The following is a 22942-nucleotide window of genomic DNA, read 5'->3' on the forward strand; positions in this document are numbered from 1 at the left end:
GGAATGAGATGAGCTTTAAGTCTCTGGTTTAAGCTTCTAATGCAAACAAGTCTGCAATTCTATGACTGACTGTTTGTATTTCCCATAGAAAAGGAACCCAAGAGGCAGCAAGTCAGAAATTAGTAGAATAATCCTTTCTCTGCTGTTGTGGAGTTAAATTGTTAACCTCATTGCTGCTAATTTTTTCAGGTGAAAATGATATAAATGATTAAGAAAGGAGTTGGATAAAAACATGGATGAATGGTTTATTTACCTGTGCTGACTTGCGTGCATTCTCCAGGTCTAAGCATCTGAACTGGGTGTGTGTAAGGTGGATTACACATCACCAGAATGCTCTGTACTTGCTTGATTTGTCACAGCCTTTCCCAACCATTTTTGTAGCCCGCAGTCAGGAGGAGATCTGGGCTCAGCAGACCTTTAGTTTGACTTAGTAATACAGGTTTTATTCTTTTGGGACACATTAATTTCTGTTTCTAAACGTGCCACCTTGTTTTATGAATGGGAGCTGCCTACTTTGTTGCTGAGTAACAAGGGAGGGAAAGGTTTTTGATAAGGATAACTAACATTCTAGATAACTTCCTTTTTTTTCTGGTTAAATATTTTCAATATACGTTTATTTATGATTCCACAAATTCATCATACTTCAAATAATGGAAATACATCGAGTTTCAATTAATTTATCGAAATTCAATTATTTTATTGAAAGTACTGGTGCATTTACTCTTGTTGCTTTACTCCCTTTTATTTCACTTCTAATATTGTTCTTTTACTTTTCCAGTGGTCTTATTGTTCCTGAGAAAGACAGCAATGAAACAGTACCTGAAGTTGTAGCTACTTCTGGATATGCTCTTCTACATTTCTTCAGTGATGCTGCCTATAATCTCACAGGGTTTAACATCACCTATAAGTAAGTGGCACCCTCCACAGTGATGCTACAGACTGAGCAAAAGGAGTTTTCCTCTTTTCTCACTTTTGTCTTGAAATAAGCAATTGCCATTGAAGTGTGTAATTATGAGCAGACACCTGAAATTAGATTTTTATCTTTATTATACCCTTGCAACAGCTAATAAGTGGCATGTGCTCAATGTTACAGCTTGTCAGTTGCAATCGTGGACAAATGTTTGCTCCAAAAGACATCTTACTTATTTTATGTTATTAGATCAGTTTGATTATATCTAATCAACAATAAATGATATGTTCTGTGCACATCTGTGCTTTTGAGTGTTCTGCAGTGATACTTCTGCACAAACATACTTTTCCATCTGCCACACATTTCACTTGAGACACGGGGCTGTACCTGCTCTGGAGGATCCTCATCCTTGGCAGGTGCTTTCTTATTCAATCCCTGGATTGAATCCCTTAATCTGACTTCTTTTTATTCTGGACTAGTTTTATATTCTTTCATTCATATTTTGAACAGATGGGTGCCTTCTGTTTACTGACATGTATTTAGTCCGCATTGATGGGCTTTTTAAAAGTACTTCTGGTGTGCTCCCTAATTTATTAACTGCTTTTAGAAAGGTTTTGCCTTGAGGTAAATATGTGGACATATGCACAGAGATGGAAGGTTTTGCTTCTGCAGGGATCATGAGCTTTGAATTTTTGTGCTCCTATAGATGCAGTTATGTTTGTGCCACACTGGGACGTTTAATTTGGGAGTAACCTGCTGAAAGTCTCTCCCCTTTCAGAAAAAACAGCTGGAAAAACTTCAGTCACAACTGACTTCTTGCAAAAATTGAGTTTCTCTTAAAATGAGGAGCTTAGTTTTTGAATATGAAGTTTCAGTGCTTTCATCATTAGTAAGAACATAAATATGTGGTTAATAATCCACATGATAGCGAATTCTTTAAAAATAGGGGGCATCCAACAGTCCTTGGAAGGTCCAGAAGCAGATGAGGAGCCCTTGCAAAGTTCCTTGAATCAGAGGAGCTGAAGAGGCAGTGTTTTCCAAGTCTGGCTGATTGTGTAAACCAGGGCTCCATCTACTGCCGAATGTTGGATTTGCACCATTCCAATAAAACACCCTCTTCAAGAACAATATTCTTTTAATTCTTCACTTTCTTCATAATTTCAAGCAATTTTCAAGTGCTGTTTTGTGTTCTGGGTCTTAGGTTTCCGCGTAACATTTTTGCAGCAAGTAGATTAAATGGTGCATAACTGTCTTCACAGTTACTGCTGGGTGCAGGTGCTCAACAAACACTTGTGAAGTTACGTCTTGGAGCCAGTCACAGTGAGAATAATGGGTAGAGAATAATTCCTATCTGTGAATTCTTCTGGTAGATACACCAGCAAAAACGGGTGTCTGGAAATGAATATGATCTCAAAAGTGGGAATGTATCTGGTTTTGCCTCAGCTATGTTGCAGATATGTAAAATCAGAAATTATTCAAAGTGATCACGTCTATGGCTTGGGTTTCCTCTCCAGTTGTTCTCTTGGTAAGCAGAACCCAGAATGGCACCTAATTGTGAGCAGTTTAAGTATAAATTGCACAGACACGATAGATGTCTTATACTCTGATTAAAGTCCTCACTGTTGGGTGTTTTAAGGCAAATCATTTGCCTTAGAAATGGCTAAAAATCATACTGATAATTTTCTCAGAGGAGCTGAGAGTTTAACTTGTGAAATGGAGCAGTTTTGTAGGAATAGAGTGCAAATCTCTACAGGACCATCACACCAGGTAGCAGGTGACTGTCTCTTGGTTTGTAATGATTTGTATTAACTTTGTTCAGCATCACTCTTGCCTTTGTTAATAATTCTTGGGGATGTGTTTCCTTCCTGACGACCTGCTTTGTGCTCTGTCCCCAGTTTCAATATGTGTCCCAATAACTGCTCTGGTCAAGGGGAGTGCAGGCTCAACAGCAGCACCATGGCCCTGCAGTGTGAGTGTGCTGAGCACTGGAAGGGAGAGGCGTGTGACATTCCCTACTGCCCAGAGAACTGTGGGGCGCCTGAGAGAGGCCGCTGCAACCTCAATGGCTCCAAAGCCTGTTCGTGCTCTGCAGGCTGGCAAGGTGAGGCTCCTGGTGGATTTACAGAACTTTTGGGCTGCATTTTCTGTCTGTGGAAGTGGCAGTTTAATTGTGAGTACGGGGGATGTTCTGCATGACAAGTATTAGCATTTTGACACAGAACAGAGTATCTGCTTTTTAAATTTGAAGGATCACACTTCATTTGGGAGGATAGATATGCTGGAGAGGAGGCCACAGAGGGACTCCAAGGGCTGGAGCCTCTCAGCTCTGGAGACAATTTGGGAGAGCTGGAGGTGTTCACATGGAGAAGACAAGGCCCCAGGGAGAGCTCAGAGCCACTTCCAGTGCCCAAAGGGCCTCCAGGAGAGCTGGAGAAGGACTTTGGACAAGGGCCTGGAGTGCCAGGATGAAGGGGAATGACTTTAAATTGAAATTGGGTTGTTTTAGATTAGATATAAGGAAGAGGTTTTTTACAATGAGGGTGATGACACCTTGGCACAGGGTGCCCAGAGCAGCTGTGGCTGCCCCTGGATCCCTGGCAGTGTCCAAAGCCAGATTGGATGGGGCTTGAAACAAACTGGAAGTGGAAGACTTCCTTGCCCATGGCAGGGGAGTGAAGGTGATCTTTCCAACCCATCCCAGTCTGTGATGCAGATGATGGTTTTTTATGATTGCTTTTGAAAGCAGCTTTGTCACCATCCAAAGTGGAACCAACCTGTGGTGTGCAGGTCCCTTCAAACCTCATTCCTATGCACCTAAAGCAAATTTGAGCCTGGTTGCCACAGCTGACCTGTTTGAACATGTAAAATGCCTCGTTCTCATGTCCAGCTGAGCTGATCAACCATGCCCAGCTTGGCAGTGATTTGGCCTGAACATTTTTCCTCTGCAAAATCTACTGATGTGTAAGAATTAGTCTCAGATTAAATACAGCCAGCTACAGCAGTAGCAGCAGATTGACCTCCAGCTGAAATGCAGGCTTTGGAAAAAAACGTTTTAAAACTTTTTAAACCTTCTTTTCCCAGGTCCTGGCTGTTCAATTCCTCTTCCTGCAAATCAGTCGTTCTGGACCCGGGAGGAATACACTCTTCCAAAACTCCCTAGAGCATCTCACAAAACCGTCATCCATGACAATAAAATGTGGATTGTTGGAGGCTATGTCTTCAATCATTCTGACTCTCAGAAGGTTTTAGCGTGAGTATAAACCTAGATAATAAAAACTAAAGAGAGGAGCTTAGACTTGAGAGTTATTTTTAGGAAATGCCACCTGATGTGATTTGCTTTGGTCTATGCTTCATCTCCAAGGGAAAGCAACTGTTATAAACACTCAGGCTCACCTTCGAGCTGGGGGAAAATCTTGCTGAAGTGTGCTAATTTTGGAAAAGGAAAGCATAAGGTTCCTGATGTTCAGTGACTTTTTGATGCATCTGTGTCTGACAGCATTTAACAATTCTCTGCATATTTCTGGGCCACCTCCTAAATTATATCTAGCCTCATATTCAAAGAGGGTAGTTTTGCTTCAGTGTTTTTAGCCCTTCCCTATGTTGTGTCTGTATGACTTGAGTTTTTGGCTTCTTAATTACCACATACTGATTACTCTGGATGTTTATCCACAGTGGATGGGATACCAAACACTAGGACTGGCATTAGGATGAGGACATTTATGCAATTGTTTGAGGACATTTAACAGTAACTAAAATATCAAGTAGTAATCGTGTACTTCATGGAAATACTCTATTAAAAAAACCCTAGCTTTTGTATTGTATCAGGGCAGATCTAGGCAAAAGCTGGATTTTTTTTCCAGGAATACTCACATACCTCACTTTGATGGACCTAAGTGAGAGCTGTGTATTCTGAACTCACATCCTGAGGTAGTAGGTCTTATAGGGGAAGATGAGCTGAAAACACACATTTAAATGCAGAACAGTTGCTAGTTGCACCCACAATTTACTCCTCCAAAGTCACACCCCGTTTTTTAATAGGATACCCTATGGCTTTGTTGAATGTTTTCTCAGAGATGATTTTATCTCACAAGGCCCTAAGCCTGGCAAATATAGTGCCTTATTTTAAATCAAAAGCCACAAGCCATTTTCAGAGCAGAGGTTTTATATTATTTTAAGCATGAATGGCAAAGACATAATTAAAAAGTGCTTTTTAAGCACTGGCAGAGGTTTTTTAATCAAGTAGTTGGAAATTACCTAATTTTAGTGTAAAGTTTTCCTACTTTTTGAGAGAAAAGTGGTGTAGGTTGTTACAGCTTAATGGGCAATGCATGAGCTCTTGGGTTTATATGGAAAAGAAAACAGGGCAAAGGAAATCAGTATGTGTATGTGGAGTAACAGAGCAGGCTCAGCTGGATTTTTTTAACCGTGCCATAAGTAGTTTGTGTGAACTTTGTGCATGCTGAAATCATGGCAGGATTTATTATTTCAGTCAATAATTATATCTAACATATTATATTGATAAATAATTCTCCCCTAATCTTAGAAAGGACAAGCAGTTATATTCTCATCTTTAATACCTATTCCTTCAAAAATAATTGAGTCTTTATTATACAGGTATGATCTTATTTCTGAAGAGTGGCTTCCACTGAACAACTCTGTGAACTCAATAGAGATGAGATATGGTCATTCGTTGGCATTGTACAAGGTAATTCAGTGTTCCAGACTGATTTCCCCTTCTCCTCTCTTGCTTCCCGGTCCTTATCCCAGATCAGTCTTGCTTTGGGAGAAGCATTCCTCCTTCAGAGGCTGGTCCCTGCGTGGCCCAGGCTGTCCACTTGTGCTCCAGGGAATCCTTGGGTGTGTGCCCTAGGAAGTCTGTAGTGTCTCTGCCTGTGTGTTCCTTCTTACCCCTTTTTCCAGAGATTTGGAGGATGACTGAGGTCAGTGAGTCCATTATTTCCTTCTTGCCGTCTGTGTTGACCAGACATGCCCGAGGCTGAGCTTGCTGGAGTTCAGCTGGTTCCCCAGCTGCCTTTTATGTAGATCACGTGAATATTTTTATTAGCTCTGTTGTCCAAGACACCAAAGCAGAGCTGGGGGATTGGGGATTTTTGTTACTTGCTCTGCAAATAAACCTGTGAATCCGATCTCTCAGCATGTGACACAGCAAGTGGATTTGACTGTTTTTACCTCCTTTCTCACCTGTGTGCCTTGCTGCGAACGCAGGCCATGTGAGAGCAGGATGGCAAAGCCTTTGGAAAGGAAATGAGCTGATCCTTTATTGACCTTTGGGTTTTGGAAGGTTGTTTAGCTCAGACAGTGCAGGCCTGTGCAAAACTTAATCATAAATACTCAAAAAACCTCCACACACTGTCATTCACAAACAGAGCACTTGAAGATTTTTAAAGCATGGAAATTCATCATGGAATCACAAAATGGTTTGAGTTGGAAGGGACCTTAAGGATCATCTAGTCCCAGTCCCTTGCTGTGGGCAGAGACCTTCCACTATCCCAGGCAGCTCCAAACCCCATCCAGCCTGGCCTTGAGCACTGCCAGGGATCCAGGGGCAGCCACAGCTGCTCTGGGCACCCTGTGCCAGGGCCTGCCCACTGTCACAGGGAACAATCCCTTCCCAGTATCCCATGTAACCTTGCCCTCTGGCAGTGGGAAACCATTTCCGGTGTCCTGTCCCTCCAGGCCCTTGTCCACAGCCCCTCTCCATGGGAGTTTATGAAGTAACTTCAGACCAGTAGCTTAATTCCTTCCCAAACAGCTGTTCCCTAAGTGCTGAGCTGCCTGGCTCAGAACATGTGACTCCTTTCAGGATAACATCTACATGTACGGGGGAAAGATCGATGCGACGGGGAACGTGAGCAGCCAGCTGTGGGTGTTCCACATCCCGCAGCAGAGCTGGGCCGCGCTGGCGCCCCGGGCCAAGGAGCAGTACGCCGTGGTGGGGCACTCGGCCCACATCGTCACCCTGCGGGACAACAGCACCGTCATGCTGGTGCTCTTCGGGCACTGCCCCCTCTACGGCTACATCAGCAACGTGCAGGAGTACAACCTGGGTGAGTGAGTGCTTCCCTCCTGCCAGCGCTGCACGTGGAGCTGGTTGGGAAGTCACTGAAATCACTCGTGTTCAGGCAGCAAAACACAGGCAAGCGTGTTCTCCTCCTGTTTGTAGTCACAAGAGGTCGAACCTAACATATTTGTATAACCCAATGAGCAGGCAGCCACGTGCCTCCAGCTTTATACACAGTGTTAGGTCCCAAAGACATAAAACTGTAACTGAGAGGTAAAGCAGGGCAACTCTGGGAAATTCGGATTAATTTGCCTCTCTCCCTCTGACAAAACAAACACTCTGAAATAATTTTTTAATTCTGCAATTATAATAATGGCTGTAATAATTCAGACCAAGTATCTGCTTAACCTGACACCCATGTCCCCAGCAGTAGATGCTATGGGAAAAAGGTGCTGAATTTCTGCATTCCCGTATCCCTGACTGGATCTGGGAACCCCATATCCTGGAATAGTCCAGGCTCAGATTTTACGATCCAGAGGTTTCTGTTGTCACCAGTGGAGAAGCACAGGAAGCTTTCCAGGTGAACTGGACTTCTGCCTATCTCAGAAATGGAGGCACTTTCCTGGCACCACGGACCGTGTAGAGATCGTAGTCAAACACAGAAAGATCCCAACAGGAATGCACTGGCTAGTCTCAGGAATAGTGGCCCTGCCTGCACGTCGGACCTGCTATCCTTGTCCTCCAGTCATGCTGATCCAGAGGATCTACTGGAGCCTGGTTCTCTGGAGTCCACGTGGGTGAGATTTCTTCCTCTAGGAGAAATCCAGAGAGAACCCAGGGTGTGTGGGGCAGTGATTTGTTTTTGCCATGTGTGATCTTGCAGACTGTTCAGTTCCTTTGCCTTTTGTGTAGCTGCTCTGGTCTAGAGTTGGGAAGCTGGTAAAGGGTTTCATTCAGCACTTACCTCAGAGATCTGGTGTATAATGTGGTATTTTTATTTCAGTTGCCATTATAATATGTCTAAAGTGCTTCAGACCAATGTTATTTTAGTGAGCGAGATATAGGATCATGAATCACATATTAGTTTTTAACTGCAGTGTTCTTCACACTTAGACTTGGCTTCAGTGCTGTCTGGCTTTATATATATATTTATATATATATAAAAAGTAAAAGTGCTCTAGAGTCCCATTCCAAATCAAGTTGCAGTGCTGACATTTTCATGTCATTGAAATGCAATCTATTATTTGTCTACTTTTTATTTTTCATTTACTTAGCTTGTCTGCAAAATGTAATAAATTACTGTGGAAGAGCTATTTCTGCTCTAATTAAAAATACCTGGCAATGCTTCTTGACAACAGACTTCTTGGAGAATATTTTTGGATATGAAAGTAATAGAGACAGTGTCTAGATCTGAGTCAAGGGAATCCCAATTTATTTCACCATGTTGTTGATGAGTTATTAATGGACAGAAATGAACCGTGTTTTGTCACTCATATTTTCAGTGACAAATACCTGGAGCATCTTACAGACGAGTGGAGCTTTGGTGCAAGGAGGATACGGTCACAGCAGTGTTTATGATCCAAATACAAGATCAATCTATATCCACGGGGGTTACAAAGCGTTCAGTGCCAACAAGTACAGGCTGGCGGATGATTTGTACAAATACGAAGTTGATTCCCGCATGTGGTAAGTGCTTCCTCCTCTGTCTTTCTTCTGTTTGCTGCCCTGTCGGTTTTGTTTGTAGTGAACAAGAGGATGGGTATTTGATAAGGGTTTCTATCTACCTGAATTCAGGATAGATGCTGTGCTCTTGGATCTCTTTTTTTATATCCCCTTATGAATAGAGAATGATATAATCAATATTGTCAAGGCTGTGAACAAGCCAAGAAATCCATTTTAATCTATTGTTTGAGTCAAGCTGAAAAGAAAAATATTTGATTTTTTTTCTTGCTAGCCAGTGCATATGAGTGCAGTTACTGCAGGCAAGCAAGTGATAGTCCGTTCTACAGTTAAGACCATAAAAGAATTTCTATTATAACCCTATTTTCTTCTGGCTCTGTAACTGCTTGAAATGTTCATTTCTTAAGCTGAAATCTTCTGGGATTTGTTTCTGCCCAAGGGTGAGTTTTATTAAAAAGCTATAGCCACACTTCACAGCCTGGAGCAACAGAGGTGGAATACATTTTCCTTAATTCTTTGTTTGTCTTAACGTTGATTCTAAAGACTCCTGAAAAAAGGAGACTGTCTTTTGGGTTAGCACATGTAAATTTGAGTCACATCATCTCTTATTGGGTGTTAAAATAGCTTGTGTTTCTGCAACATCTGTTTCTGAGTCTGTACTGATGAGGAAGGTAATGAGTGACTAATTTCCAACCCCCTTCCTTCCCACTCAGTTGTAGACGCAGAAACAACCCCACTTCCTCACTGGATTAATTTGATCTTCCACTTCACCCCTGGGGTGGACAAATCTGGCTGAGTAGGCAGAAAGTTAACCAATGTGACAATGTTCTTCGAAGCTCCTGCAGCACCAATTTTCTTTTGTCACATTTATTTTGTCAGTCTGGCAAGCCTTGTTGAGCAAGTGGAGAGTGTAGGACTGTCTGTTCATTTCTATCTCTGCTTTTTTTGTGTCCTTGACTCTTTGTTTTATTCTTCAGTGATTTAGGCCCTCTCTTCCTATTTAGATCTCATGAGCTTCCCATGGGCCCTCTTCTTGAGCTCCTCCAGGTCCCTCTGGAACAAATCTTATCCCTCAGTCATCAACCACACGCTCAACTTGATGTCCCTTAGTGGAAGGGACCTTAAAACTCAAACCATCCCTCAAAACTCAACTCCTACTATGGGCAGGGACACTTTCCACTGCCCCAGGCTGCTCCAAGCCCTGATGTCCAACCTGGCCTTGGGCACTGCCAGGGATCCAGGGGCAGCCACAGCTGCTCTGGGCACCCTGTGCCAGGGCCTGCCCACCCTGCCAGGGAACAATTCCTGCCCAGGATCCCATCCAGCCCTGCCCTCTGGCAGTGGGAGCCATTCCCTATGTCCTGTCCCTCCATCCCTTGTCCCCAGTCCCTTTCCAGCTCTCCTGGAGCCCTTCCAGGCCCTGCCAGGGGCTGGCAGCTCTCCCTGGAGCCTTCCCTTCTCCAGGGGAACATTCCCAGCTCTCCCAGCCTGGCTCCAGAGCAGAGGGGCTCCAGCCCTGCAGCAGCTCCGCGGCTCCTCTGGGCTCTCTCCAGCAGCTCCACGTCCTTCTGCTGTTGGCCCCAGGGCTGGGGCAGCTCTGATTCCCATGGGGAATCACCTGAGCAGGGCACAGGGGCAGAATCCCCTTCTTCAATACAAATCCTCTCAGAAAAGTAGGAAACTCCTCCAAAAGATGACCCTCTGTGTTTAGTGCCATCAATCCTACTGATGAAAGTTGAGCTCAGTGGTGGGTTTGATTCATGCTTCCCATGATTTAGTTTCCGATGAGCCAGCGTGTTGTGCAGGTATTAACCTGCAGGGCTCCATTTTCAGGAGCTGTATAGATTTCCTTAAAATAGAATCTTAAGTTGAGAGCAACAGATGCTGCCCCATGTGAAAGAATTCTTTGGGTTGCTATGAAAGTAGAGTTATTACAAAATATTGGAGTCTTCCCAGGCTGACTTTGTTCAAAAGACAGGTTAGTGAGAAAACTTGAGAATCCCTAGGGAAAGAGTTGATAATTTGAAGATCCATAGCTTTGGAAAGAGGCTGTCATAGGTATATTTCTCCTAGAAATTGGCAAAGCAAATGGAAAGATGAGAATGAAATTACAGGTGGAATTGAACAGTGTGAAATGTAATTGTTAAGCACCTCATTAGGAAAAGTAGTTAGATATTATCATCCTCCTCCCTGCACCCTCAAAATGTTCTTCAGCTTGGATTTATGGAGTGTTTTGCCTTTGCCAGGCACTTAGCAGTCTCACTAATACATATATTTTTATTTCTGAAGGACTATTTTGAAGGACAGCCGGTTCTTCCGCTACTTGCACACAGCTGTGATAGTGAGTGGGACCATGCTGGTGTTTGGAGGAAACACTCACAACGACACCTCCATGAGCCATGGTGCCAAGTGCTTTTCTTCAGATTTTATGGCCTATGATATTGGTAAGTTCTTGCAGAAATAGTAACAAACCCCCAAATATTTGGCTATTCCCAGGGAGCTGTGCTCAGTTGTCTCCAGAATGCCTGGTTTAAGTGTGGGTGTATGATCCTGAGTGGTGCAGGGCACAGGGATGTGCCATCATTAGCTTGCTCCAGAATTCCAGGCAAATGAGGTGCAGTGATTTCCAGTTACAGACAGCAGCAGTTTATATGGAAGCTTGGGCATTAAAAGCTAGGTTTTAAACTGCATCTTGATACAGAATCATAAAATCATGGAATCATTAAGGTTGGAAAAAACGTTCAAGATCACTGAGTCTAACTGGCAACTCAGCACCACCACCATTTTCACCACTAAACCATGTCCTTAAGTGCCACATCCACACGTTTTTTGACTGCTTCCAGAAATGATGACTCCATCACTGTTCTAGGCAGCTTTTTCCACTGTTTTGCTACCCTTTGCAGGAAAAAAAAAATTCCTAATATCTAATCTATGTCTTCCCTGGCCCAACTTGAGGCTGTTTCCTGTCCTGCTACCTCAGCCATAAATCTGTTCTGATATTCTGATCAATCTATGATTGATCAAAAATTCAAGCTCTTAGGACAGTTGCAAGCATTAGACCCTGCTGAAACTCCACCTGTACAGTGCACACTCTTGTTTTAACTGCTTTATTCAATAATAGGGCCAAATTATCAGGTTGGATTTGCTGAGTTTCTGTAGCCAGGAGAGGGCAGCATTTATTTGTGGATTTGGATAACAGAGACTATAAGTTTAAGAAGAACAAGGAAAAAAGAGGTAAAATTACATAAAAGAAGGTACATACATACATACCCAGATAATTCACACTGGGAAAAAATGCCACTCTGTGCTCTGATATTCACTTTTTGCTCTCAGAATGCCCTAAATGTGGCTTCCCTGAAATAATCCTGTAAATCTGAAATCTGGAAGGGACTGTCCACTGAGATCTCTCTCCTGGTTTGTGAGAGGAAAATGCAAGTGAATACTTGGGTCATCCCAAGTCCACTTGGGTTTGGTGTCCCTGTGCCCTTTTGCTCTCTGTTACAGCAATCATTCCATTCTGCCCCCTGTGATTTTTAGTCACATCCCTCTGGCATCTTTATGTGCTCCTGGCTAGCTTTATTTTGATTTTTTTTTAAATTGCAGAATTAAAATGAGATGTTTGACCAGGTTAGAAGGGGCTTGGAGAAGCCTGATCTTGTTAAGGTGTTCCTGCACATGGCTCAGAGCTGAAATGAGATTGTTTTAAGGTGCTATCCAGCCCAGAGTATTTTCTCATTCTGTAGCAGTCACAAAGAGTTTGATTTTTTTAAACTTTGGTAGCAACAGTGATAGATTTTTCTTTCTGCATTCTGCTATCTGCCCTGATCTACTGAACTCTCTGTTAGGTGTAAAACACAAATTGCATTCATTTGACAAAATATGCCAATAATGATGTTCACTTTGATTCACTTTAGGTAACAGGCAGGTTCATGTTTCATGAGTGATGTAGTCAACATCCCCAGTTCTTACCAGAGAAACACTGGCGTGTGGAGCTTACATTGATTTTACCTCCCATGATGCGTGAGAGGTGTTCTTGAGTCCCCTCTTTCCTTAGAGAAGAGACTCTCAGCCTGCAAAGAACAGCTTTTTTTTCAGAAACAAGACCACTTCTGTTCTCTTCATTGCAGAAGCCATTGTGCATGGCTTTCCTTATCCCATGTGACTTGGAATGCATCAGGGTGGTGGCTCAGCATTTGTGTCACAGCAGAAAGATCCTTTCAGTGGCTCTTCATGTATGATCTCTGCAGTAGTTAATTACCCTGCTCATGCTCCTGTTGGTCTCCATGGGAATAAGCCCATATAACCCCCCTGTTATCTGTCCCTTGATGTTCCTAAGGCACGAGTTACCCAGGAGAAAACCAAGGTCAGGTGATAATGAGAGCCTTCAGTGGAGAGGCTTAATAATTGTCTTTTTTCCCTAGTTTTGTAGTATGCTGTCTGGCTGGTTTACTCATTTTTTACAACTTGGTGATTAGAGATCATGATTGATTAATGATCACAGTGATGACTGGAGAGGAGTGGAATTAAACCCAGTCTGAAACTAATGCATCAAATCTGGGTCTTCTCCTTAACCTTTGCCATTAAAACTTACTTTGGTAGAAACTAATTTTATTTACATCATCAGGTTTTTCTGGTTTTCCCTCCTGAAATTTCCAAGTAATCAGAGCACATGCACTGAGTACTGGGAGGATATAAAATCTTTTTTCTATGTGGGGCAATGCTAACAGCTTGCACTGAGATGTGTGCTGGGGGTGAGCAATAAAAATTCTTGAGTGCTTCTTGTCTTTTATACTCTCCTTGAGCAAGTTGGGGCATATTCAATCCAAATTGTCCAGGTACTGCCTAGTTTGGGAAGGTTTCAGGACAATGGTCCAGCTGTGTGCGTGTGTTATTCTCGATTCTCAGGACAAGCCTTTGGGTTGTTGACGTTTGGGTTAGGTGAGCACTTGGGCAGAGCTGTCTCTCAGTATTTTCCCTATTTTCTGCGCATAGAAATGGCCAATTAGGTCTTCCTAACTGGTCTCTCTGGCCTTTGTCAAAAAGTTTCCTGATTTACAGCAGCTTTGGGTGGAAAAATGTCTCACTTAATCCTCCACCTGCTACTTAGGTAAAGATGCTACTTTTAAATTGATTTTTTCTCCCCACAGAAGAGAAATAAAACTCTTATATTTATCCCATCAAAATTCTGATTTTGATGACAAACACAGGGAGAGGCTGGATGTTTTCATAGTTATTTGAACAGTACATTTAATAAATCCTGGCAGTGTAAGATTTTGGTTAAGTCAGGAAGGAGAAGATTCTTTGTAGTCTCAGAATTACTCGATTTTTCTAATATGTGATCTCTGGTTAAAAATGGGAAAGAAGCTTAGAAAGCAAAGTATTCCAGGCCTTCTATTAGTCTAGAAAAACATGTTTCTTGGCCTCACATAACATAAAACTTGACGGCTAAAAAATTGCAAATTGCTGTCCAATTTTTCTGGAGTCTCCTATTAAAAATTGGAACTGTCATGCTTAGCTCAGGAGTGATACTGGGCTAGGTTAAATTCTTTGAAAAAGGAGCAGATGACATGTAAAAATAAGTTTCAGAATCACAGTTTATCAAACTACTAAATCTAACTGTGTGTTTTGTCTTTCCTTTATCAGCACTCTTGAACAAAACTGCTCTGCGTTTGTTGTTTTATCCAACAATTCTCCAATTAAATTTAGTAAAAATTTAAAACTTTGTTTTTCTTTGCTGTTTCAGTTTATCCATGGACTAGTTTGGTTTGTGGGCTTTTTTTTTCAGAGGGTCAGTCTATGACACGATGGTTTTATCTTGTATTAAAGAATCTTAAGAGTATTTGAGGTCTCTGTAGATCTTTACAGAAGATTGACTTTTCTGTCTTAATTGCATAAATTGCATCCAAGTGCCTCTGGGATATTGGCCCCCAAGGTGATCCATTCCCTTTATGATGTGTAAGTGTTATGTGTTGGACTGACTTTTCCTACTTTTGTTCCTTTGCTCAGTGGGTTAGATGTTTCTTAATTTGTTTTTTCTCCAATGCTGCCCAAAGGAAAAAATTACCTGAGAACCCAAGTAAAAAATGAAGCAGAACTTATCAATTTTATGCTAATAGAAAAAGATGGAATAATCTAACACCGTATTAAAGAGAAAAACAGCTCCAAATCCTTAAGCTATGATGAGTGAAAAATATTTTTAAAAACATGGATACCTTCCCTCTAGGAACATAATGGCAATGGAAGAAGTAAAAAAAGATAAGCCTCTGTTCTCAGTGATACTGGTTTGGGGCAAAACTGCAAATAATTCATGTATAAACAGATAAAACCAGAACTTGTTACATGGTGAAAAATCATACTAGTGAAGGAGGAGAAGCAGCTTCTTCTGTTCCCTGGGAGCAGAGCCCGACCCCTCTGGCTGTCCCCTCCTGTCAGGGACTTGTGCAGAGCCACAAGGTCCCCCTGAGCCTCCTTTTCTGCAGGCTCAGCCCCTTCCCAGCTCCCTCAGGAATTCTCCAGCCCCTTCCCAGCTCCCTCAGGAATTCTCCAGCCCCTTCCCAGCTCCCTTCCCTTCCCTGGACACGCTGCAGCCCCTCAGGGCCTTTAGTGGAGGTTGGCAGGTCCTTTGGGGTCTCTCAGAAGCAATGTGTGCTGTGTGATTTCTGAAAGGGTTTTCTTCACTCCAGCCTGTGATCGGTGGTCTGTTCTCCCTCGCCCGTCTCTCCACCACGATGTGAACAGGTTTGGGCACTCTGCTGTGCTGTACAACAGGTAAGGACAGGGGTGTTCCACAGCTCTGGGAATGTGCACGTGCTGGTTTTAGGAACTCTTGCCCTGGAGGTTTGGACTGCCCCATCCCTGGAAGGCTACAAGGCTAGGGTGGATGGGCTTTGGAGCAGCCTAGTCCAGTGGAAGGTGTCCCTGCCCATGGCATGGGGTGGAATGAGGTGGAATTTGAGGTTCCTTCCCACCCAAACCGTTCTGTGCATCTCTGAAAGTTTTCAGGTCTTCACTCTTGTAATGTCTTCAGTATTCACCTGTTCTCATCAGCCCCTCTTCACTGGGCTAAACTGTCTCAGCTCACTTAGTTTTTTCAATAATTTGATTTTTTTCATGATTTTAATATATTTTTCTATTTTTTATTTCTTTCATAATTGTGCATTTCAATGTATTTCACGTTTATTTCTTAGCTGCACTGACAATGTTTATTTCTAAATCTGAATTTCACTCATGCTTTTTAAAATTTATTCATGTTTCACTTCACGCACCTTATCCTGTGGGGCTGCTCTTCCCCAGGCCCGTGATGCCCAGTACTGGGCTGAAATCTTAGGTGAGATTTTGGCTGTTAAGCCTTATACACTGTAGTGATATCCCAGCTCTTACTGAATCAGTTACAAAGTTTGAGAAATTCATTTCATAGGCGTTCGAAAATAAAATGAAAATCATCATAAAAATACTTACCATTCAATCAAAACTTCTCTTTTCAGTTGCCTTGGCCCTTCTTCACTGTATTTTTAAAGGTGCATTGACAGACACAGGTGGACAGAGAATTTTTGTGTGACATTTTCATGTAACTACTAAAATTTAGGGTTTTGCTTTGTGCAGCTGACTCTGAAGGAGGTTTGAAATCCCCCACTCCTCTTCCTCCAAAATATTTTCTGTTTTAGGGGTTGCTTGGGGTTTTTTAGTTGACACAATGACTCTGCTTAGTTGTTACCAGCCATGCAAAGTGTGGTTTTCTTACAGAGGAGCAGAGAGAATGACAGCACCAAATTGTTTTGTCACAGTTTCTGAACTCTGGTTTAATGCTATGATACCATCTCCCCAATTTTTAGCCTCCTCCCTCTCTTGCCAGTGTAGATTACAGGAGGATCCCACATTTTTGCAGTATTTAGTGTATAGTCATGTTGATCAGGTCCCCTAAAGTTTTGGCTGAAGGGGAAGATTGGTTGATGACCTTGAACAGCTTTGACTCTGTGTTGAGTCTCGCTGGCTTCTCTGAAACAATGAAATTTGTCTGACCTTTTCTTTAGTGCCTCCCTTAACCAAGAGCTATTTATTTGGATTTATATATGCTGGCATGTAATAAAACACTTCCCTCAGACCTTAAATCCCATTTACCTGAAGCAGTGCTCTGTCCATGAAAACAGCTGCGAGTTTTTCTCTCTTTACTTCCATGTTGTCCAGCACCATGTACGTGTTTGGAGGCTTCAACAGCCTCCTGCTGAGTGACATCCTGAAGTTCACGCCCGAGAGCTGCGAGGCGTTTGACAGCGAGACGTCCTGCCTGCGGGCAGGCCCCGGGCTCAGGTGCGTGTGGGCGTCCCGCCCGCCTCGCTGCGTCCCCTGGGAAAACGCAACAGTGGAGCAGCAGCAAAAGGTCTTTGAAGACTGCCCTCCCAAGCCAGGTATGTGTCAGATTCTTCCTATTTCCTTTTCTGAAAGGCTCTTTTTCTCTTTCCAGATTCTGTCCTGTGTTAATTGTATGCCATTACAAGGTCAGGTTTTAAGTGGGGGGCTGAGATTGTGCTTCCACATGTCCTGGGAGCCCTTCCTCTGTCATGGACATGTGGAGGTGTTTCTATTTCCTGCTCCTGAAGCTGCTTCTTCATGAGATCTTTTTTCTATCCTGCTTCTTGGACTTACTTTTCTATCCCTAACAAACATCACCAGCTGGGAACCAGGCCTGGACCATCATTCTGTAAATGTTTGCTCCAAGAATTCACCATGTGCATGTCAAGAATTTGCTGAAGAGCACCGCGGGGCAGGGAAGGGCATCTGGATCTGGTGGAGTTATCCTGTTCTCTTCAAAAGAGACAGTGGGAATACTCCTTTAGGAAAAGTTACTTTATTTTTTGGCAGGGGGTTGGTACCAGATTATCTTTAAGGTCCCTTCCAACCCAGCCTATTCTGGGATTCTATGATTCTGTGTATAGAGGCAGATAAAATGAATTTGTGTTTTAAAGTCTGATTCCTGTAATTCCCCTTAGGATAATTTTAAACACCTTTATCCTGATACATTAATTGCTCTGAATTCACTATACAGCCCTTGATTCTGCAACAGATGTGCAGCCTTTAATTATTTAATAAAAACTAATGTAAAGGGACATTGTCTTGCTGGACTCTCAATGTACAATAAATTTTCACAAAACACAGGCAATAAATAATTGGAAGGATGAATGAAAAGTTCAGGCTTCACATGAAAATGCTCTGCTTGAAAGCCAGGCTTGCAGGAAGATGGGCCTGTGGTGGGAGATGGTCACTGATCTTATGGAATATCCTCTGTCATGATTTCCCTGGGCATTAGCATGTCTTAGTTCATGTGCTTCCATGTCTTGGTGCATTATTTTCTGGTGGTGTGTTTTAGGGCTCCTTGGGCACTAAAAATGATTGCTGTTGCAAATAAAAGCAATTTTCTACCAGTTCAAACACATGAAAGTACCTGATTTTAGTTGTTAACAGAAAATCTACAGGCACTGTTCTCTGGTTGTATCTTCTGCTGTAAATAATCAAGTTCTTAGAGCTCTGTCAGGAAATGCCTGTTTTTGGTCATGCAGGTTTTTTTCTTTAATAGCTGTAGACAATGAAAAATGTGATCAGATTACAGACTGCTACAGCTGCACAGCCAACACAAACAGCTGTCAGTGGTGTTCTGACCAGTGTATCCCAGCACACAGCAACTGCACAGAGGAACAGGTAAGGGCTCTCAGCACTCCCTTAGTTTAAATTTACCCTTTGCAATAGCAAATGTCCACGTTTTCATCTGTCAGTGTTACAATCCCTGTTTGTTATTCCCAGTGCATGTCTAGCTCAAAGTGTTACATGCTTGGATTTTTTCAGTTTGATCCAAGGGTTTTGCATGATATTTTCCAATGAATTTAGGAGGACAGCTGTGGGCAGAGAGGAAGAGGTGGAGGTTTCCCCATGGTATGATTTATCACATTTTGGGTTTGATACCAATAGGGCCTTCCCTAGAAAAACCAAAATAGCCCTCTTGTAAAAGCTTTAGTACGGAAAACATGTCAGGTGGTGTTTTGGGAGAGTACCTTGGATAGCCAGTCCAGGCTGTGCCCAGTTCCACAGCTTTTGGATATATAAATTGCTTTGTAGAGCAGAACTGTGATATTTAGTGTCGTAGTCATGGCTGTTATAAACCCACATGGAATGGATATCAGAAAAAGCCTCACCTGTGCTATTTATTTTAGGTTCCTGTTACTCTCTATGACAATTGTCCTAAGGATAATCCTGCTTATTACTGTAACAAAAAGACGAGTTGTAAAAGCTGTGCCATGGATCAAAACTGTCAGTGGGAACCTAGGAATCAGGAGTGCATCGCTCTGCCAGGTAGGTACTGGTGGCATAACCCAAATTCACCCACTCCAAAAGTTGTTGCGGGTTTTTAAAAATTTTTATTGGTTTTACCGCCAAAGCTGTAATTTTTAGTGTTAAGATGGAGAAAATAGTGTTGTTTAATCATACCAGCTTTGGTATGAAACTTAATTTGTAGTAAATCGAGCAAGTCTGCTGGAATATTTTTCAGTCCCAGTTGTCTGAAGAGGACTATGATCATTTGTATAATTATTAGGCTGTATTTCATCTCTCCCTTTTCATTTGATAAAAGCTGTTGATAATAGGCTTCTATGAGATATTAGATTTAATAATGCATGCTATTTAATTTAGGAACTAAAATTGTGCAAAAGTATAATGGCACATACTGGACAAATGAGGCAAGTAACACCTGAAGTGTTTAAGGAAAATTCTCCAGTTAGAGTGTTTGCAGTGGAGCTCATAGGAGCTGGTTATTTGTTCCCTTGCAGTCCATTTTTTTATCCCACTGACTGGGAGAGAAATAGAGGATCTTCAGTGATTAACATTTGTAGGCAATAAAATATAGGGAAAGGGGAGAAAAGCCATTAGACACAACATTTTAAGGCACATGGAAAACCTTCCCCTAGGAACTGGTAGATCTGGACGTGTCCAGGTCTGGTGTTTGCCAGTCTGCAAAAGTTTAAAATTGAGGAGACTTTGAAGAAGAGCCATGAAAGTGAGAAAAAACATCTTTACAGAGAAAGATAAAGAGCTTGTGTAAAAAGCTCATCTGAAAAATTGACCCTTGAGAGCTTTTCCATCTGTTAAATCTGAATTCACACTGGAAATGCCTATCAGGGCTTTTTCTGTAAGGGAAATAATTAATCACAAAGTGTAAGGAGTTCTTCAGTAGTGGGCTTGTGCTCAAGTTGAAACAGGGATTAATCCTGGAAGGTCGTGGTGTGGACAGCATTAACACAACCACCCTCTCATGCCAAAAGGTCCCCTGACAACTGTGAGTGGATAAGTGACTTCAAGACATCAACAAAATACAAATTTGGTTTTTTTTTCTCTTTCTCCTACAAAAATTTTGTTATTCAACATTGTAATAAGTGCAATGATTGCATACTGCAGATAACCAGATGCTGATCTCAGACTTTAGCTCCCCTAAACAGATTTCCTTCTCCTCCAATATTGTTATGTATCAACATTTCTGAGCACACCTCTAAGTCATACTGGTTTGGGGCAGGGCTGTAGGTATTTCTTAGTGGGAGAGTTCATGGAATCATTAAGGCTGGAAAATACCTCTAAGATCATCATCATCATCACATTCAGCCTCTGTCCCAACCTCACCATGGCACTAAGCCATAGCACTGAGGGCCATGTCTGCTTATTTTCTGAACACTTGCAGGGGTGGAGACTCCATCACTGGCCTGGGCAGCCCCTTCCAATGCTTGGCAACATTTTCAGGGAAGAAATTTTCCCAATTATGCAACCTAAACCTTTCCTGGCATTTCCCCTCGTTCCCTGGGAGCAGAGCCTGACCCCCCTGGCTGTCCCCTCCTGGCAGGGACTTGTGCAGAGCCACAAGGTCCCCCTGAGCCTCCTTTTCTCCAGGCTCAGCCCTTTCCAGCTCCCTCAGGAATTCTCCAGCCCCTTCCCAGCTCCCTCAGGAATTCTCCAGCCCCTTCCCAGCTCCCTTCCCTTCCCTGGACACGCTCCAGCCCCTCCAGGGCTCTCCAGAGCTGCCCCAGCCCTGGAGGTGCCCCAGCAGTGCCAGCACAGGGGACGGGCACTGCCCTGGCCCTGCTGCCACCCCGGAGCTGGCACAGCCCAGTGGCTTCCAGTGGCCTCTTGCCCACCTGGGCTCATGTGTTTCATTTTTCTTTCACTACCTTGATTGTTGGGAAGGTCATCTGCATCTCTGGGTTTACTTTCTTTTCCCCCTTGTCCCCCAGAAAACATCTGCGGAACAAACTGGCATTTGGTTGGCAACTCCTGCCTGAAGATCACCAACACCAAGGAGAATTACGATCATGCTAAACTGTCCTGCAGGTCCAGTGGTGCTTTGCTGGCTTCTCTCACCACCCAGAAGAAGGTGGAATTTGTTCTGAAGGAGCTGCAGAAGGTTCAGTCTTCGGTGAGTGCTTCTCTTGTCGTCTCTTGCGTAATAAAGCTGTGCCTGTGGAGGAGTCCCTGCCGGAGTATTGTGTGCTCTGTACACAATGGAAATGCTTCTTAACCAAAACCAACTGATTTTCTTGTGAAATTCAGTGTACCCTCTGGGTGCTTCTAAGCTGAAATTGTAGAGAATGTAAATGGGAAATAAATATAAATATAAATATAAATATAAATATAAATATAAATATAAATATAAATATAAATATAAATATAAATATAAATATAAATATAAATATAAATATAAATATAAATATAAATATACACAGTGCCTTAGAGATAACACTTTCTGTACTGGAATCACACCTGCATTTCCCTGGTGGAATACAGGACTGCAGCAGGAGCCCTCTGGTGACTTGTGCACAAATTTTATAAATAAAAGTCCCTTTGGGACACTGGAGATGTTTAATGTAAAGTATTGAGTTATTTACTCCACTCAGAAAAGCAGCTGTTTAAAGTGTTGCCTTCTCATTCCACAGAGCTGCTTGGCCTGTTTGGCGATATTTGTGTGTGATTTAGTGGTTGGTGCTTTGCTGTCAGGCCCAGGGAGAAGTGAAGTGGATTTTTTCCCCCTTCATGCATCCATGGAAGAAATACATATTTTTTCCAGTCCCTGAGAGAAAGAAGGGGGATGTTCATGGCATGTTGTGTAGATGGTGCTAGAGCCCTGAGAAAGAACAATGCTCTGCATCTCTTGTAAAATCCTGGATTAGCCTGGAAAGCTGCTGTGGCCTGATGGCACATCAAAATAACAACTCGTGGGTCCCAGAGGCCACTGTGGGAAGCATTTGGACTAGGAAAAATGAGGCAGGAGGCAACAGGATTGCTTTTTTTTTTTTAAGGGAGAACATGCTTCAGTACTTAAGAGAAATACTCCCCTGTTAAAACATGAACATTCCCTGCCTTAATTCCCTTTGTAATTTTAAAGTGGAATTTCAACAATGACAGTGTTTTAGAGAGGAGTCAGTTTAGCCAAGGAAAGGTAGGGTACAGTTTAAACAATATTGTTCATTAAACCTTCCGTAAAACGTGGAAGCCAAGCCTGGGGTACTGTAAAAATACACGATTCTGACAGCTCCAGGTGTTTTTGGATACTCCAGTAGCTGAGTGTAGAGTAAATTCCTAAAGACACATGGTAACCTTCCCTCATAGTGTTCAAATCGTTACACTGTGTAAAAAGGAATTGTTAATTTACAGGGGTTTTTTCCACCTATAGAGTCCTTTAAAAAGTGAGTCTAAAGAGATTAGGAGCCTTAGGATAGAATGGTTGTAAGGTGAGAAACTGTATCCCGAGCTGGCCCCAGTGAGACTCTGCCCCCTGTGCCCTGCTCAGGTGATTCCCCACGGGCAGAGCTGCCCCAGCCCTGGGGCCAACAGCAGAAGGACGTGGAGCTGCTGGAGAGAGCCCAGAGGAGCCGCGGAGCTGCTGCAGGGCTGGAGCCCCTCTGCTCTGGAGCCAGGCTGGGAGAGCTGGGAATGTTCCCCTGGAGAAGGGAAGGCTCCAGGGAGAGCTGCCAGCCCCTGGCAGGGCCTGCAGGGGCTCCAGGAGAGCTGCAGAGGGACTGGGGACAAGGGATGGAGGGACAGGACACAGGGAATGGCTTCCACTGCCAGAGGGCAGGGCTGGATGGGATCCTGGGCAGGAATTGTTCCCTGGCAGGGTGGGCAGGCCCTGGCACAGGAATTCCCAGCTTTGCTGTGGCTGCCCCTGGATCCCTGGCAGTGTCCAAGGCCAGGCTGGACACTGGGGCTTGGAGCACTGGTGGCTGTGCTGAGGGAGGCACTGCTTTACAGTTGCTCCTTTTTCAAGTAAACTGCATGTAGATGTTTAGTAATAACAAGAATAT

The 22942-nt window shown here is 43.1% G+C and overlaps 1 protein-coding gene across 1 annotated transcript in view; it reads left to right on the forward strand.

Annotated features, from left to right (window-relative positions):
- The window catches only part of ATRN (attractin), a 147157-nt gene that overhangs the window by 47989 nt on the left and 76226 nt on the right, over positions 1–22942 (forward strand). The window contains exons 4-15 of the mRNA XM_063401225.1: positions 779–907; positions 2806–3011; positions 3992–4160; positions 5525–5615; positions 6735–6978; positions 8435–8618; positions 10902–11056; positions 15296–15380; positions 16797–17017; positions 18184–18305; positions 18815–18953; positions 20876–21057. Coding sequence (XP_063257295.1) covers positions 779–907; positions 2806–3011; positions 3992–4160; positions 5525–5615; positions 6735–6978; positions 8435–8618; positions 10902–11056; positions 15296–15380; positions 16797–17017; positions 18184–18305; positions 18815–18953; positions 20876–21057 — 1927 coding nt within the window. The remainder of the gene's footprint in view (positions 1–778; positions 908–2805; positions 3012–3991; positions 4161–5524; positions 5616–6734; positions 6979–8434; positions 8619–10901; positions 11057–15295; positions 15381–16796; positions 17018–18183; positions 18306–18814; positions 18954–20875; positions 21058–22942) is intronic.

The sequence above is a fragment of the Prinia subflava genome, chromosome 7 (genome assembly GCF_021018805.1).
Source record: "Prinia subflava isolate CZ2003 ecotype Zambia chromosome 7, Cam_Psub_1.2, whole genome shotgun sequence".
Classification (NCBI taxonomy): Eukaryota; Metazoa; Chordata; class Aves; order Passeriformes; family Cisticolidae; genus Prinia; species Prinia subflava.